We start from the raw sequence: 17,611 nt of genomic DNA on the forward strand, positions 1-17,611 counted from the left end.
CACACCACCATCATGGGCAACATCCCGTCTGCCCATGACCCTGTCAGCTAGTCAGTGGCGGGATTATCATCACATGGCCTTATGCGTGAGGGAACAGAGACCTGAGAAACTTAAATAACTTGTCCAGTGTCATCAAACTCCCAAATTTCAGAGGCAAGCCTCAAACCCAGGCCTCCTGCCCACAGATCCCACACACTCACCAACACGGTGTACCACCAACTTCCACAGTGGCCACGACTTGGAGAGGAGCTCCCAGCCTCTTCCATGGTCTTCCTCTGTAGCCTTGTCCACCGCTTCTAGATTTCCGGTGGCAAGGCTGGTTCTGGCAGTTGGCTCACACATGTCAGTAACTGCCAAGGAGTCCAATACAAGGGTCCATGAACCTACTATAAGTCACCTGGAAGAATCTTCAGTAGGGTCAGAGGGAGCCGTGGGGGAGCCCGGGCAGCCCTGGCGGGGCCTCTCCCTTTAACATCCTGGGAAGTAGTAGTAGTAGTTGTAGTTTGTAGAAACTGTGCAGACCCCCCGGTCACCAGGGCTTGTTTTCCATTTAGTCTCCTGGAGGAGGACTCGGAGGAGGAGGAGGGAGACCTGTGTCGCATCTGTCAGATAGCCGGGGGTTCCCCAACCAACCCCCTCCTGGAGCCTTGCGGCTGTGTGGGAAGCCTGCAGTTTGTTCACCAGGATTGCCTGAAAAAGTGGCTGAAAGTGAAAATAACATCAGGTAGGTGGGGAAGGAAGAGCGGCAAGAGCACTCGCCATATAATTAACGAGACACCACAGTGTGGGACTCGAGCCTTGATGGCAGCTCCGGGAGCAGTTGCCGGGAGACCCATTTCCCACCCCCACCTCCCCAGCACAGGGCTCCCGTTCACAGCCCCAATGGATAGCAGTGGGACTAAATGTTGCCTTTATTTTTTTTTTTTTAAAGATTTTATTTATTTATTTGACAGAGAGAAATCACAAGTAGACGGAGAGGCAGGCAGAGAGAGAGAGAGGGAAGCAGGCTCCCTGCTGAGCAGAGAGCCCGATGCGGGACTCGATCCCAGGACCCTGAGATCATGACCTGAGCCGAAGGCAGCGGCTTAACCCACTGAGCCACCCAGGTGCCCCTAAATGTTGCCTTTAAATGATGGGACAGAAATGAGTCTGAGAGAATAATCCTGGAATCTGTGCTTGAATCCTACCCCGCCCAAGCAGAGATGCTACGATCCCCTCCCAGGAGGAAGGAAACTAAAACAGGTCAGCAGTTGAACCTCAGCAAACACACAGCAAGCCATGCCCGCTAATGGACACCTGGCAAAAACAGTTCCGCTGCCTTTTATTTGTGGGGGAAGGACGGTGTCACCTGAGAAACTGAGCAAAGCTGCAGTTTTGCAGTAGGGGCAGGAAAAGAGCACTGATCGAATTTTCTAGAACCGTATTAGATAAAGAGATGTCCGCATGCTGGCTTTGTCAGCTCTGGCTTTTGCAGATCTTGTAACTGGGTGTGAAGCCCCTTCTCAACACCCTGGGGAGGTTACAACCTAAATACAGCCACATGGGTAGGTCAGCTGGCACTTTCTTGGCAGAGAACAGGGGATTTCTTTAAAATTTGGTTTTGGGAAGAAGGGCAACTTGAACAGAAAGACAGGAAACAGCAACTCAAGAACCAAATGACAAATAACCACTGTGTCTTTCAGACACAACTCCCTGAAAACCTTTTACCCCGCAGCCAGGATCCTCTTTCTCTCCTCTTCCGTGTTCTCCTCCTTGATTATCATTCTTCCAGGCAGCCGGGAGGTGGGGGGGGGACCCTAAGAGTCTCATCCTCTCGTGGCCATGCCCCCTCCAGAGAAAGAGGAATGAACAGTGGGACGATCAGATTAACTGTCTCCTCCCTGATCCCTTTTCCCTCCTGAGCACCTTCCCAGGCAGGAGAAACCCAGACCCACCACCCAAGTTGCTTAAACTCCTCTCCCCATAGTGAGCTGGGTACTCATTCCTTCAGACGGGGAGGAAACAAGGGGATCTTGGCTGCTAATGACTCTGCCATGCGATCTTTTATCTTACTACAAATTTGGGCCAATTAAACATTTAGCGCAGGAAAAAAATTACTCGTGAAACGTGTGACAGAAACCCTGCTAAATGCTTGTCAATGCCAATGTCAGTAGGAGTGTGCTGAGTGGGATTCAGCTCGGAAGACCCAAGGGACACTCAGAAGCCTAAAGTATTAGAGAATGGCACTTTAAGAAAGAAGAAGAAGAAAAAAAAAGCAAACAAAATGCAGACATGGGATTACCGCTTATCCTTGTCTTTTAAAGTTCTCTATTATTTACTATTTCTTTATGTCCCCAGTGAGGCAAGATAGAACTGGGGTCTAAAACTGCACAAGCCCTATCTTTACCAAATACATGCAGAAAACTCATCAGTCCTCTATTTTGCTAATGCAAATATAAACACCGGGACATCATTAGCAAAAATGCAGCCTCCAGACGAGGGGAAAAGACAGCTTATTTGCTTCAACACAGCACAGTTCTTCCATCTTCCAGTTTTGCTTTGGGGACTAGGGTAAATAGAGAAAAAGTGCTGATCTAGGATGCATGTTAAAAAAAAAAAAAAAGAAAAGAAAAAGAAAACCCACTGCAACAAAGGAAGTTTTCTCAAGTTTCTTTTCCCAGATGAGGCTGAACTTGGTCTCAGGTACTGGCCACAGATATTGCTGGGCTAGTTCCCACCCATGGCTCCTGGCTCCCTCACTTTCTTGAGTGGGAAGTCACCTGGGTGAGTGTAAAGGCAGATTTTTTTAAAAGATTTTATTTATTTATTTGACAGAGATCACAAGTAGGCAGAGAGGCAGGCAGAGAGAGAAGGGGAGGCCAGTTCCCCGCTGAGCAGGGAGCCCAATGTGGGGCTGGATCCCAGGACCCTGAGATCATGACCTGAGCCAAAGGCAGAGGCTTAACCCACTGAGCCACCCAGGCGCCCCTAAAGGCAGATTTTTGAAACCACAGACTGAGAATAGCTTCTGCCATCAGTTGGGTCCTCCTTTACTTATTTGCTTGGACATGTGTTACGTCCGTCACAACAACACAGGCCACTATTCCCTCTTTGGGGCAAACACCTGTGTCACCGACTCTCAGCCTCCATGTAGCAATTCCAATTTTATGAACCAGTATGTTTATATTTAAACAGAAAGCAAGACCTGTTATTTAAAAGTCACGGGGATTTCGCTTATATGAAGCTTGCATAATAATGAAAATTATTATAAAGGAAATTTTCCAGATCTCAGATTCCAGGCCCTTTTCTACAGAAGATGGCTGACTTAAAAAATTTTTTTAAAAGTCACTAATACACACGAGTTCACTCCCAAAATGTCCACACAAAGAGACCCAGAATGTCAACATGTAAAGACCCGAAGTTTTATGTAACAAAGAATTCTTTGATTGAAGGAGCGGATCTAGGCGCTGTGAAGACCTGTGAGATGTGTAAGCAAGGCCTGCTGGTCGACCTGGATGATTTTAACGTGACTGACTTCTACCGGAAGCACCAGCAATCCCGGGTAAGAGCCACTCACACCACTCCGCCTCCCGGGCAAAGTCAGTTAGAGACACACGCAGGAAGAACAGCTTTCCCTGATAAGAGGACTGTAGATAACCTCGCATGGGATGAGTTTGGGAATGTCCCCTACGCTCACTTCTCCGAGAAGTTGTGGTACTAAGTCAGACCATGGCGGTGGTGGGGGTGGTGGAGTTCAAAAGTCTTCGCCACCCCTGGTCGAGGTCCCACTGTGATCAGGGACAAAAGTAGGAAGCCACAGAGGCTGACTGGACACAGAAACAGGAATAGTCTGGCAAGTTCCATACCCAAATTTGCTTTAGTGATTTAAGTTTAATAGCAACAAGGAAAAAAAAAATCAGGGTCTTGGAGAAAATGGTCCCCAAATTATATATCAAGTAACTCTTGGGTAATAAGAAACTGCTTTACTCAAGATTAATAAACAGGCCATAAGCTCCTAGTGTGTGCTTTTTAATACCCAGTGAATTAACTGTCCTGGGTGATTTGGATTGTAATTCTTTTTTTTTTTTTTAATTTGACTTATTCATTTGAGAGAGAGAGAGAGAAAGAGCAAGCAGGGGGAGAGAGAGAGAGGGACAAGCAAACTCGATGCTGGGCAGAGAGCCCTATGTGGGGCTTGATCCCAGGACTCGAGCTGAAGGCGGACGTTTAACCAACGGAGCCACCCAGGCATCCCTGGATTGCAGCTCTGATGCTGTGAAAAAGTTAGTCTACCGTGGGTGGGCAGGTGATTCACGCTCAGGATAATAGCTGATTGTTCAGTTCTCAAGGAAACAATCCTACATTTCAAACTACACTGCCCAGTATGACAGCCACAAGCCACCTGTGGCTAATGAACCAGTGGTTACTTCCACTTGAGATGTGGCGTGTGGGGCGCCTGGGGGGCTCCGTCATTAGGCGTCTAACTCTTGCTCTCAGCTCAAGTCTCGATCTTGAAGTCGTGAGTTCAGCCCCACACTGGGCTTCAGGCTGGGTGTGGAACCAATCAATCAATTAAATGTCACTCTTCAGAGGAGTCATTTTGGCGTTCAGATCCTTAGCCTGCGTCCAGACCTAAAGCGTGGCTGAGTCAAAATGCCACATGTGAGTCTGGGCAATTGTTTACAACCTTTCAAAAATCTGAAGGCTGCTAGACAGAAGATTAAACTTTCGATAAGAATGAAAGACCCGGGGGCGCCTGGGTGGCTCAGTGGGTTAAACCGCTGCCTTCGGCTCAGGTCATGATCTCAGGGTCCTGGGATCGAGTCCCGCATCGGGCTCTCTGCTCAGCAGGGAGCCTGCTTCCCTCTCTCTCTCTGCCTGCCTCTCCATCTACTTGTGATTTCTCTCTGTCAAATAAATAAATAAAATCTTTAAAAAAAAAAAAAAAAAAAAAGAATGAAAGACCCGAACAGCACCAGCAAGAAGCATAATACAAGGGACAAAATGCCACACCAGCGTTGAAGAGATGGGGCATCAGGAGGTGGAAAGGAGCAAGGGAGGGGAAAAGAAAGGAAGAAAGAAATTCCTGAGAAATAAATTATATTTTGAGTCCATCCATTTTTTTTTTTTTTTGAGTCCATCCATTTTGAGGCCCAAGGGTCTTGAGCCTCTGGGTCCCCACCCCCACGCCCTGAAAGGAGAAAGGGAAGTGCTTCTGGGGTCACACCGGTGACAGGAAGTAGGCCGTGTGGGCGCCTGAGGTCAGGGTGCCAGCCGGGGTGCAGGCAGCTTCCACGTGTCCTCTCAGAGATTATTTCAGGAAACGGAGGCTGTAGGACTTCCCGAGAAAGACACGTCCGGACAAGGCCAGGGTCCGTGGAATACTACCAGAACATCTGCAGGCCTCACGAACACGGTCCAGCCCAGGTGAACGCCTTCACTAGTGAAGATTCCTGCTGGTTCCAAGCATCTTTGCATGGCCCACCACCCTCCGTTAAGCTGCTACCACCCTGCCCTGCTGGGTTTACCGGTGGTATCTGCAGACTCACTGACGGTAGATTTTTCCAGTTGTTATAAAATATTTGCCTTCCTGTAGCCAGTCGCTCTGCTGCCCCACCGCAGAGCACACTAGCTTTGACCACAGGGTGAACCCAGGTCTGTTCCCTTCGCCAAAGTTGCTATGTGACCTCAGGGAAACCACACAAACTCTCAGGGCCTCCGTTCTCTTGTCCACAGGAAGCAGGAGATCATTCCTCCCCGGCAAGGTGGGATGCGGGGAAAAAACCCGAATACGTCCTCTAATCCAGTGCCTGTGGAGAGAAGGGTGCTCAGGGAATGGGAACGCCACATGATGGCCCCAGAGATGCCCAAACTCTCCAGACTTGAAGGAGGAAGCTAAGTGCACCAGGACTGGGCTAGAGTCCAGGAAGGAAGGAAGGCAACCGACCCATGCAGGGGTTGGACCCATAACCTTGGCGTCACTGCTCCCTGCAGTTGAGAGAAGCGGCTAGGAACACATTTGAACAAGACCTGTGAAAGGAACCATGCCAGCCAGAATCATGTCAGCAGGAGACATGGTGAGACCCTCAGCAGTGGTGAATGAGGAGAGCTGAAGGAAGGCCAGAAGTGGGCGGGAAAAGAAGCCAACAAGGTGTGATGAAGCATCCTGGGACTGGCGCTGTGACCATTCAAGGCCTGAAGTGACAAGGGCCGGGGGCAGTCACCAGGATCAGGAGACCTGTAGTTACAGGAAGAGTCACCAACAGCCTCTGACCTTCAGGAGAGGAAAGCAGCCATTACCACGCCACTGCCCAGCAGAGAGAGAACAAGGAGAGTTATTACCCCAGCTGCTCTCTCCTCCCGCCCTCTGGTCTCCCACCAGGGCCTCCCATTGGCCAAACCCAATGGGAAGCCAGAGAACAAGGGGGCCTAGTTAATGAGATCCATTGAGATCAGCCTCCAGCCCACAGCGCAGGGTGGAAAGTGGATCTGGAGGAGGAAGTGGGAAATATTCAGCACGGTAATTACTCTACATGGAAGCAGAAAAGAGTTTAAATTAGTTTCAGTAAGAACCTGACAGGCCATCAAAGCCTTTTGAAAATGCCCTTTATTGTAATCACAGGTAGACACGACATTGACAGACCCAGCCTGGTGAAAGAACAACAGTCCCAAGAACCCACGCGCACTATTTCCGTGCTGCTGGAAAACAGTGGCGGAGGGGGGTGGGGGGGCTCACCCTTTCACAGTGGGTCAGACTGCTCCGATGGCCTGTTGTGAATTTACTAGAGTCTACTTGCTAACAGTCTGGGTTAAAGTTGAGACAGTAGGGAAGCAAGACTTCGACAAGTTCAGAAACTCTCCACGGACCTCAGCAGAAGTAACTGTTGTCTAACGCAAAGATAGGGAGGAGGTCATCTACCCTCGGCTTGTCCCCTGCTGGGGAGGCCCCTTGGCCTGGCCCTGGACTTGATGTGTCTACCTGGGCTCCTGAGGGCCAAGCCCTTCCCGACTCCCAAACCTTGGTCCCTTGTGCCATCTTAGCCAACGCTCCTGGCATATTCAAAGAAAGGGACAAAACCAGAAGAAGTCTGGAACTGACTCCAGGCCAGTCCTGGGTCTCACTTAACCTCAACTCACTTGCTAACCCACTAACTTATTCTCTTAAGCATTTTTCTCATTTAGATTGGTTGGCTGATTTTTGCTTTTCCTCAATTATAAAAATCACAAGCACGGGACGCCTGGGTGGCTCAGTTGGTTGGACGACTGCCTTCCGCTCAGGTCATGATCCTGAAGTCCCGGGATCAAGTCCCGCATTGGGTTCCCAGCTCCACGGGGAGTCTGCTTCTCTCTCTGACCTTCTCCTCGTTCATGCTCTCTCTCACTGTCTCTCTCTCAAATAAATAAATAAAATCTTTAAAAAAAAAAAATCACAAGCACACAAAGATCTACTATAATTAAAATGAACATTGAGCTGCATGTCTTTTTTTTTTCTTCTATTAAAATACTCATGCCCAGGCCAGGCCCCAGAGAGTCTGATTGAATCGATCTGGGATAGGGCCAGGTATCAATTTTTTTTTTTTAAAGATTTATTTATTTATTTGACAGACAGAAATCACAAGGAGGCAGAGAGGCAGGCAGAGAGAGAGGAGGAAGCAGGCTCCCCGCTGAGCAGAGAGCCCGATGTGGGGCTGGATCCCACGACCCTGGGATCATGACCCGAGCCAAAGGCAGAGGCTTTAACCCACTGAGCCACCCAGGCGCCCCATCAATTTTTTTTTTTTTTTAAGTGTGGCAAAATACACAACAAAGTGCCTGCTGTTGATCGGATACTATCCTGGAGATACCTCAGTGCCCAAGACCAACATAGTCACTTCCTTCTGACGGGAGGAGCAGAGTGAGGGTACCCCCCAGCGTGGGAGGAACAGAACAAGGGATGCGCGGCCACAAAGAGGTCTGACCCACTTTCAGGTCCAGAGAAGGTTTCCCTGAGGAAGAGACATTTGAGACCAAGAAGGAAAAAGAGGAGTGAAGCTTCTACCTGTGCACCCTTGAGAACCACTGCTCTAGGGCGCCTGGGTGGCTCAGTGGGTTAAGCCGCCGCCTTCAGGGTCCTGGGATCGAGTCCCGCATTGGGCTCTCTGCTCAGCGGGGAGCCTGCTTCCCTCTCTCTCTCTCTGCCTGCCTCTCCATCTACTTGTGATTTCTCTCTGTCAAATAAATAAATAAAATCTTAAAAAAAAAAAAGAACCACTGCTCTAAACCACAGCTCAACGATTGGTAGCAGGTCAGTGGCTTTGAGGGTGTGGAGGGGCTCAGACCAGAGTGTTGCCCTGGTTTGGTTCAGAGCACCTGAGCAGAGGAAGGGTGACGGCTGCCCGTGGGCCCTCACAGGGCCTCGAAGTCTGATTATCCTGTGTCGGTTGCTGTAGGCCTTGCAGGGTCAGAGCTTGTAAATAGGCCTCCTGAGATGGGATTAGGAGCTTGGACAGGCTGTGTGCAGGGTGGTCCCATGAGGCAGAAGCAGCACAGGGCCCCCAGACCTGGTGGCCCAATCCTCGGCCCAGCGGGGCTTGTGGCCTCTCAAACCCACCCGCCTCCTGCCTCAAAAATGCCTAAAAATTAAACCCCACAGGCATCCATTCCTCCTGTGAGTGCTGCCCAGGAAGGAGGAGTCCTGGGTCCTGGCTCCGTACCCGGGTATTGGAAGAGAAAGCAGGTGGAGGAACAGTCGAGAACACAGATTCTACACTTAAATGCCTTAGACACCAGACAGGTCACAAATGGTCAGAATCCCACAAGTATCATCACAACAGGGTGGTCGGAAAGGAGGCAAAACAGAAAGGATTCTCCCCAGCTGAAGAAGTGTTCGTCCGTCCTTTCCTTCCTGCCTGCCAGTCAGATCACATCCTCTGGCCAGATTCAGCTGATCAGCTACAGACTAACTGTTGATCCTTGGTTCAGAGCACTGGTTCTCAGCCATGGGAGGTCCCCAGCCTAGTACCGTCAGCATCCCTTGGGGACATGTTAGAAACACACATTCTCTGGCCCCACCATAGACCTGCTGCATCAGAATCTGAGGAAGGGGGAGAGGTGGTACCCAGCAGCTGTATTTTAAAATGCCCTTTCTGGGGCGCCTGGGTGGCTCAGTGGGTTAAAGCCTCTGCCTTCAGCTCAGGTCAGGATCCCAGGGTCCTGGGATCGAGGAGCCCCACATCGGGCTCTCTGCTCAGCGCTGCTCCCCCACCCCCGCCTGCATCTCTGCCTACTTGTGATTCTCTCTCTCTCTGTCAAATAAATAAATAAAATCTTTAAAAAAAAAAAAAAGAAAAAAAGAAAGAAAAAAAAACCCTGTTAAAATGTCCTTTCTCTAATTCTGATGCATATTCAAGTTGGCAGTCAACTATCGTCAAGAGTCATAATTGAATGGGCCACAGTCTGGCCCAAAATTATACATTTTTTGTCATTCTTTCATCTGTACCTGCATTCACTGAGCATATACTACACCGCAGGTGCTGGCCTAGGCTCCTAGGCATGAGGAACACAGGCGCACACAAAGCCCTTGGGGTCCTTGCCCTGAATCCTAGTTTTCATTCTTGCCTCTTACAGGATATTTTTGTTTTGCAAAATACCATGTCCCCTTGAATTAGCTCATTTGGCTCTAACACCCTGGGGACATAGGCAGGATAGAGGTGACTTCTCCCTTTTATAAATGGAATCACTTTGGCCATGCACAGTTAAAGCTCTGCCCAAAGTCTTGGCTCTTGCCGGCCCCAGGCTGCCCATTCTGGGGGGTCCACACCCACTGCGTGATGAAGGTGCACTTCTGTCAGCGGAGGAGGGTCTCAGCGGGCCTCTGGCTGTCATTGCTCTGAGGCACAGGCCTGGCTTTGCTCCATCTCAGCCACGGACAGATGTCCTTGGCCACACGCAGCCACCTAATCACCCTCACACCTGGGAGCATCTCTTGAACACGTTTGGAGACTTGATGGAACATTCAGCCAAGCCGTCTGCTTCTCTTGAGTGGATTATATTGAGAATTGCCATAGGTAGCAAATCTCTTGGCCAAAATGAATATTAAACAAAATGAAGGGGTGGGAGTGGGGCAAGAGAACAGAAAGGAAAACATCTGGCAGGCAGCCCGAGGGCTCCAGGGCTCTCCTCCGCCGCTTCACAAGCCCCCTCCCTTTGAAGCCTGCTCCTCGCCCCACCCGTCGACACAGCACGGGGGTGTCCATGCCCCATGGGACCAGGTCAGGAGGAAAGGTCGGGAGCAGCTCCAAAGAATAATGCTCCAAAAGCTAGCTCATTCTGCCCTTGCCAAACGAATGCCCTGGAACTCTCTCTGAGAACAAGTCCCGCCCACTTGTGGCTCGGAGCAGGAGCATGTCTCCCAGCTCCCCAGCACATGCCTGCTCTGATTGGTCGGCCCAGCCCCTCCGTGGGGCATCACTAGCTCGGTGAAGGTTGCACATCATGGAGCCCGGCCAGGGAGATTTACAGCGCCGCGTGACAGGTTCCCTCCCACAGACCCGAGAAGAGACACAATCTGCTAAGAAGTGACTTTTCAAATTATCTGCAGAAAACATTAGTGGATATTTTCCCATCTGCATGCCTCCAGGCCTTATTGAGTCATAAAAAGTAAATGATTTCCCTGAATGCTTTGACAAACCTGATAGTTCCAAGCCATTTTCTAGCTGATTGATTTGCCATTATGCATCAGAGGGTCTCTGAGCAGAAAGGCTTCCTGGCGAAGAGAGTGCCGGAGAGAAAACCAGTGGAGAGGCCTCCGCCAGCGCCAGCGAGGAAAGCAAACGGGGCAAGGCTTGGTGTGACGGGTGGGTGAGGAAGGCTTCCCAAGGGCAGTAGCTTCTAAGGCTGCGAAGGAGGCACAGACTCAGGGGGAAGGTGGGAGGAGGCGAGGAGAAAAAAGTGAAAACAAGCATCTTCCTCTCTGCCTGCTCTAGGCCAAGGTCAGAAGAGCACAGAAAACGTGACCAAAGTCTAAAAATAGGAGGCTAACTGCTAAGGACAATTGACTAGTGCCTTTCAAGGCAGGAGAGCAGAGGGGCCTTGAGCCATGACCTTGAGGCCAGTGGGCAAGATCCAGACTTGGACAGGACTCAGAAGGAAGAATGCATCGATCCTTGCTCGATTTGGGCACCTTTTCTGGTGGCCAATTCATCCTGGAAGAGGCGTGTCCTGGGCCAGCTTCCTGAGCTGTCCTGGATGGAACCCGGACAAGGAAATGGGCCCAGAAGGAAGGGAAAGGCACTGAGGTGGTCCCTGTGTCAGGTCTGAGCTTCGGTTACCCCAGGAAAAAGGTCACACTTCTGACCTCTCCCCAGGGTGAGGCAGAGGACCATGTCCCCTGATGAGGCTGTTAGTCTCCCAAGAACTTCGGGAGCCCCTGCTGGCCTATCCCCACCCCCCGATCCATGGGGACTTGACAGGAGGCCATGTGGGGGGTAAAGAGGGAGGAGTCATTACTAATGGCCCCTCATTTATTGAAGGTCTAGGAAGGGTCCCCAGGGTGACTGCTGCCAAGGAACTAAGGACCAAGGAGCTCTCATCAGCCAGATCCTCCCTGGTACCTCCCTATGTTCCAAGCACCAGCAAGAAAAATAAAACACAACCCACCCACCGAGAAAAAGTGAAAACACGAACCAGGGCAAGACGCAGTGTACAAAAGAAAAGAGTTAGGAAGCAGGGAAGGAAGGGATGAGTGGAACAAAGGAGATTCATCGGGAAGGCTTCTACAGGTTGGTGACATTGTGGCAGCTGGAAAAGCTATGGACACAGCCTGGGAATGGTGGGAGGGAGACGTTCAGAAAAGAAGCACAAAACAAGCCAGATGACCACACGAGGAAGGGATGAGCCAAGGCCCTGCGGTTCCCAGGCCATGTGGGAGTGCCGGGCACACACTCACTGTCGGGGAGTTAAATAATAGACCAGCCGGGGCAGGGGCTGTACGTGAGACCATCCTTAAGCCCAGTTATAGAGAGAGAAACATACAGACCCAAGGCCTGGGGCCTTTTCTCCAGACAAACGAGGGATCTAGGAAGATGAACCTAGGTTTGCAGGTCTCATGTGCTTTTGTGTCCCCAGTTCTCCCACAGAAACTTTTGCCTTCCTAAAACACTCATCCCATCGTGTTTAGTCCTCTGCTCAGAGCCCAGGAGCTACACACACACACACACACACACACACACAGCATGACACCCAAACTCCCCGTTCTGCCTGATGGGATCCCCCCATCCCATCTCTGCAGTTGATGCCAAAAAAATGTTTCCAATCCAGAACAAACACCTTCCTCATATACTCCAGCCACACTCAAGAGTAGGGAATGTTACCCAACACATGCTCTGCTCTCCCAGCCCCCAGGCTTTTGCTGGCATTCAGTGCCTCTGTCTGGAAGGCCCTCATCAACCCTCAGAGCCAACCAAAGGCCCTCCCACCCTGTCAGGACCATCCAAGAGGCCTTCCCCAAGTCCTAGTACACACACATTGTAGCTGAGCCGTCCAGCTGGTACTGGAACTATTTCTGAACAAGGTTCTCCCATGGAGACCTTTCGCCCCACGTTCCCCACAACACCCAGCTCAAGTCTTTGGCATGTAATGCCCCTGGGATTAATTAATTAATTAATTAATGTGCATGGGATTGAGCCTGGAGTGTGGAGCTCTCCAAGGGCATCCTCCACGCAGTAGCAGAGAATTCCAGAACGACAGCCCAGCCTCCATGCTGAACCCCCCCTCTGGCTCCGTTCTCTGATCCCCAAGGACAGGCCTTGCCCTGCTGCCTTGTTCCCTCCCTCCACCCCGTGATTTCTTTTTATTTTTTTGTTGTCGGTTCTTTTCTCTATTTTTTTTTTTCCTCCCTCCGCCCCATGATTTAGATCATGAATATTTTATAGATGAACTTAAAAGTCTCTTTTCCATATTTAGGCACAAAATGAGCTGATGAATTCAGGCTTGTATCTGGTGCTGCTGCTTCACCTCTATGAGCAGAGGTTTGCAGAACTCATGAGGCTCAACTACAGCCGAGTTTCGAGAGGAAGGGTGAGTCGGTCTCTGAGCGGGCCCATCCGGCCGCACTTCCCCAAACCTTGCAGGGTTGGCGATCACATGTGCCATCTGTTGAGGTCTTCGTGGTCACTTGGGTAGGCTATGGCACTGTCATCGCCAGGAAAAAGATATAGCTTATATACTGTGGAAATGCATGCACAGTGGCTTTTAGGCTGAAAACTAACCGATCGTTGCATAATTGCCTACTATTAAACGTGAGTAATAATTAAATGGTCATTAATGCTCATAGAAGCAAGTGAGTCTCTAGGGATATTTGCCCCCCAAAATAGAGGTCAGCAAGGCTGCCAGGACTGAGCATGCATTAGGTCTGGGCATGCCCCTGCCCAAGCATGTAGGGGTCTGTGCAAACCAGTGGACCCTTGCCCACGGAGAACTGTTTCTTTTGCTTTGGTTCCCGGCATGTCTTACTCCAGCATCTGTGTGTGTGTGAATGCCAAGACATAAAGGTGCTGATGGTGTGCCATTTGTTGTTAGAGAAGTGACAGTGTATTTACCAGGGATCGTCATCTGTGGCTGCCCTTCCTTTAACACAAGAACCAGGAGTCTTCCAGAAGGCCATGTAGTTTGGGGAGAGGAGCCCGGCTCTAAGACTGACCGGAGTCTGGCCTCGGCAAAGTCCCCCAAAATGTCCATTTGGCCATGGTCAAGTCAGAACTCAGGGCCCCCAAGGGCCTTCTCTCTTGGCTAAATGCCCAGCTGTGGCCAAGCCAGGAAAGAACACTCCCTTATGGCCACACCAGGGACTGATCTGTTTTCAATGTTTAACACCCCATGAGGCTTGGAACTTGACCTCTGCTCATGTCAGAAGGTCATAACTGGCAAGGAAGCCAGTGTGGCGTTGGGCAAGTTTTAATGACCCCTCCCACCCTATCCCTCTGCTCTGTCCCCTGCTTTCCATCTCCCTTCATCCCTCTCTCCTCCTCTTCCTCAAGGGGGGGGTGGGTAAGGGGCATGTGCCAACACCAGTCCCTGCTTGGAGGCTAGAACCCATTGATTCCAACGGTTCCCAACACTGTGGCAGGCCTCACGCAATGAAAGAGGTTGCTGCAATCCATTTGGAGCCATCGCTGTGAAAAATGCTGGGATCCACTTGTTAGTCCTAAGAATTCTAGATTTGTCCCTATTTTTTTTTTTTCCTGTCGTAAATTCTCCCCTTAGATCCCCAAGCTCTCAGTTAAGAAAACGGGCTGGGCCTTGGCCAAGATATCTCCTCAGGAATCTCACCCTCTTTTTGACCCAGGCCTGTCCTTCCTTTAACTCTTCCGTAGTTTTAATAGTGACATAAATTCCTTGGAGAAATACATTAAAAAAAAAAAAGGAAAAATGTACAGGAAGCAGGAAATGATCCTTTGTTAACATTTCCATAACCTTATTTTCATAATTCCCCATCTTTTTTAATGAACTTTTTATTACACATTGAACTTCAAAGCACCCAGAGTTTGATATAGGTTGCAGATGGCCATGACATCAACAAGCTAATGTAAGCAATGCTGGCCTCCAGGACGGCAGAGCAAACAACACAGAGCACAACCCAATGGGTGAGAACCAAGGCCATGAAGGATAGAGTCTAAAGAAGTTTCTGGTAAAACTATCCTAGAGAAGGAGTCAGTAACACTAGGAGCTATCTAGGAACCAAGGTGGGAGGAAGCAAGGAGGACAGGGCAACACTAGTACAAATAGTGAAGAGGGACCCAAATGGCTTCTGTCAAAGTCACAGTCTTCTGGATTTGAGTCTTGGTATCTTTTTGTAGAAAACACTCAGAATCTGAGGGTAACATTTAGCAAAGAAGAGGCAAACCCCTTCCCTCTCCTTTACCTATCAGAACTGGAGAACCCATTGAGTTCTGTTGTGTACTCTCCCATTGGGTGAGAACACATTGGGCTCCTTGGTTGTGTCTCATTGGGACACCCAGTGATGAATGCTTGTCCGTGGTGATTGTCATTCATTCACTCATTCATTCATACCCTGGCCTGTATCAGGAGCTGAGATGGGGAAAGTGGCCACCGGACCTGAGGCCATGTTGTCCCATTCCTTGAGGAGCTTTCAATCAAGTTAGAAGATGAAACTCACATCTTTATAAAGACAGGAAATAACTGGAAAGTAGCCCTTGGTCAAGAGAACCCGTGGACGCCGTGAAATTTCCAGAGGCTGTGAATTAACAAAAAAGATCTTCCCTGGCTGGGACTTCCCAGGGTGTCCACTGATCCCATGAACAAACTACTGGTCTCCTTAGTGAGGTTGTGAGCTACCTGAAGGCAAAGCGGGGCCTTTTACTCCCGGGCCATGATGCTGGGCATCACCACGTCCCAGGCACCATGGATGCCAGGTGCACTGAGGGATTACAAGAAAGCTAAATGGCTGGCAAATGAGGACATGGTCTGCTAGGGATTGGGGGTGGGCTTGGAACTCTTATCTTTGTACCCCACCACCCTTCAGTGCCTAGAAAAATGCCTGGTACACAGTAGGTGCTCATTAACCTTTGATGCTCAAATCAACGAACTCATAAACCAAAACCTGCTTCTCTAGGAAGTGAGTCTTGAGTTAGGTTTTAGAGAAAGGGATACTACATAGTTGTGGAGAGAACAGTATGCGAGGTAAAGGAACACTCTCAAATGAGGGCCAAGCCTGGGCCTCTAATATTTTGGGTAGATTTGGTTCTTTGAGGCAAGAGATTTTCTGCATGCCTACTATGTGCTGGGTTCTCAGCTAGATTCTGGGACTCCAAAGATGATTAAGACACTCCTTGCCTATAAGGGCTCAGAGTCTGAAGACAGATAAACACGTACCCAGAGTATCCAAAAAAATGTGCCTTGTGTGATGACAGAAGATGGAACCAGATGTGGAGGAGCAGAAAGCAGTTAGGTGACCCCTTCCTTCCACTCCTTTTCCAGGCAGGGTCTTCGGGGACCCCAGCTAACCTCTCAGAGGCCTTGCTTTCAATCCAGTTGGGTTGTAGTCTTTGCCATCGGCCTTCTCACTGCTTGGAGGGCCCGGTGGCAAAGCTGCTTCCATCCCGGCTCTCATCACTTGATCTGCCGAGGAGGTGATGTTGGAACCGAATCTTGGAGAGTTTAGCCGGTGGACAAGGGTCGGTGGTTGAAGGAAAGGGTATTCGAAGAGAAGGAAAGGCAGAGACTTACAGAAGTGAGAAGATCTATATGTTTGGGAGAGTCAGGGAGTTGGAGCTGGCAGGAAGTAGCGTGGAGGTGAGGCAGCTGGCTGTGGAGAGGGTGTGTGCCGCTCTGGAAGGCCACGGAAGGGTTTCTAGCCGGAGACAGGCGGGCAGGCGGGCAGGCCAGGAGATTTGCATTTTTGAGCATAACTGGAGCAGCTGCGTGTGGGATGGGCTGGAGGAAAGAACCAGTGTGGTCCCTGCTACGATGGGGGCAAATGAAGGGGGCCCTGTGGGGGCACTTGAGATGGGAAGGAAAAGGCCACCAGGCTGTCCTGGATGGTGAAGCTAAAAGAACTCACTTTCCCTCACCTCTCTCCTGGGATACTGCACTATTCAGGGTCTGCACTCCCAAAGCCCCTTGTCCTGGGCTTCCTCCTAGCTATGGGTTTTGTCTGTACTGTGCTGTTTCCCAATGAAATGTACCTGTACTCTGAATCCCTGCCTGTCCATGGCAGCTGCCCCATACCTCTTAAGGACCTACTTCCCTAAACTAGATAAAACACTAGAAAGAATGTGTCCGTGAGCTAAAAGGCAAAGGGCAGAGGGACCCCATGCCTTCAGAGATCATGACAGTGCCTGTGATCTCCTGGAGCGAGCATTGCCTTGGTCTCCTGCCCCAGGAACACTGGGTTGACATTTTGCCCATAGGGAAACTTCCGCCTGTAAAACACTCCGGGGAGGGGCAGGGGCCAGCGGCTAGCCTGGGAGGCAGGCAGAGTCCTGAAGGAGCTCTGAAACTCCACTGGCCCATCTGTGGGTAAGACTTTCTCCAGGCCATCCCGTTCGCACCATTTCTATAAACTCCAAAACTCGTGCCTCAAAGAACCAAATCTACCCAAAATATTAGAGGCCCAGGCTTGGCCCTCATTTGGGAAAACTTCTCTACTCACCCAGATGGCGTGTCTTCGAGGAATGAGGGCTGGCTTACAGACAGAGGCGGTCACCTGGCACCGAGTCTCGAAGCAGGATGAGGCCAGCTCAGCAGCCCAGAGGGTTGGGGGCCGCGGTTAGCACAGTCCTGATGTAGAATTTATCCGGTGACTGGGACTGCTTCTTAGAACAAAGTCCATCCTTCTCCTGCCCTCCTCCTAGCCTGCTGTTGACAGGGACCCAGGAGCCAAGGCGGCCTCCACACTGGCCAGCAGTTGCCCCAGTAACAGTGTCCGGCACCCCTTGTTTTGCCCTCAGGCCTGTCACAAAGCCCCTCTTCTGGGGGGGGGCGCGCAGAGCACCAGCCCTCTGCACGGGAGCCCACATCCTTGCAGCCCAGCACAATGGGCTCCCATGGAGTACACAGTGTTTCTTATTGTGGCATAAAATGCCATAAAGTCAGAACAAAGACAGAGCCCAGAGCCTTGATGGGCCTGCTGCTT

General features: G+C 50.4%; 1 protein-coding gene across 1 annotated transcript in view; it reads left to right on the forward strand.

Moving 5' to 3' along the window:
* The window catches only part of MARCHF10 (membrane associated ring-CH-type finger 10), a 76,867-nt gene that overhangs the window by 55,491 nt on the left and 3,765 nt on the right, over nucleotides 1-17,611 (forward strand). The window contains exons 6-8 of the mRNA XM_044250370.1: nucleotides 555-724; nucleotides 3,432-3,541; nucleotides 12,922-13,035. Coding sequence (XP_044106305.1) covers nucleotides 555-724; nucleotides 3,432-3,541; nucleotides 12,922-13,035 — 394 coding nt within the window. The remainder of the gene's footprint in view (nucleotides 1-554; nucleotides 725-3,431; nucleotides 3,542-12,921; nucleotides 13,036-17,611) is intronic.

This window comes from Neovison vison, chromosome 5, assembly GCF_020171115.1.
Source record: "Neovison vison isolate M4711 chromosome 5, ASM_NN_V1, whole genome shotgun sequence".
NCBI lineage: Eukaryota > Metazoa > Chordata > Mammalia > Carnivora > Mustelidae > Neogale > Neogale vison.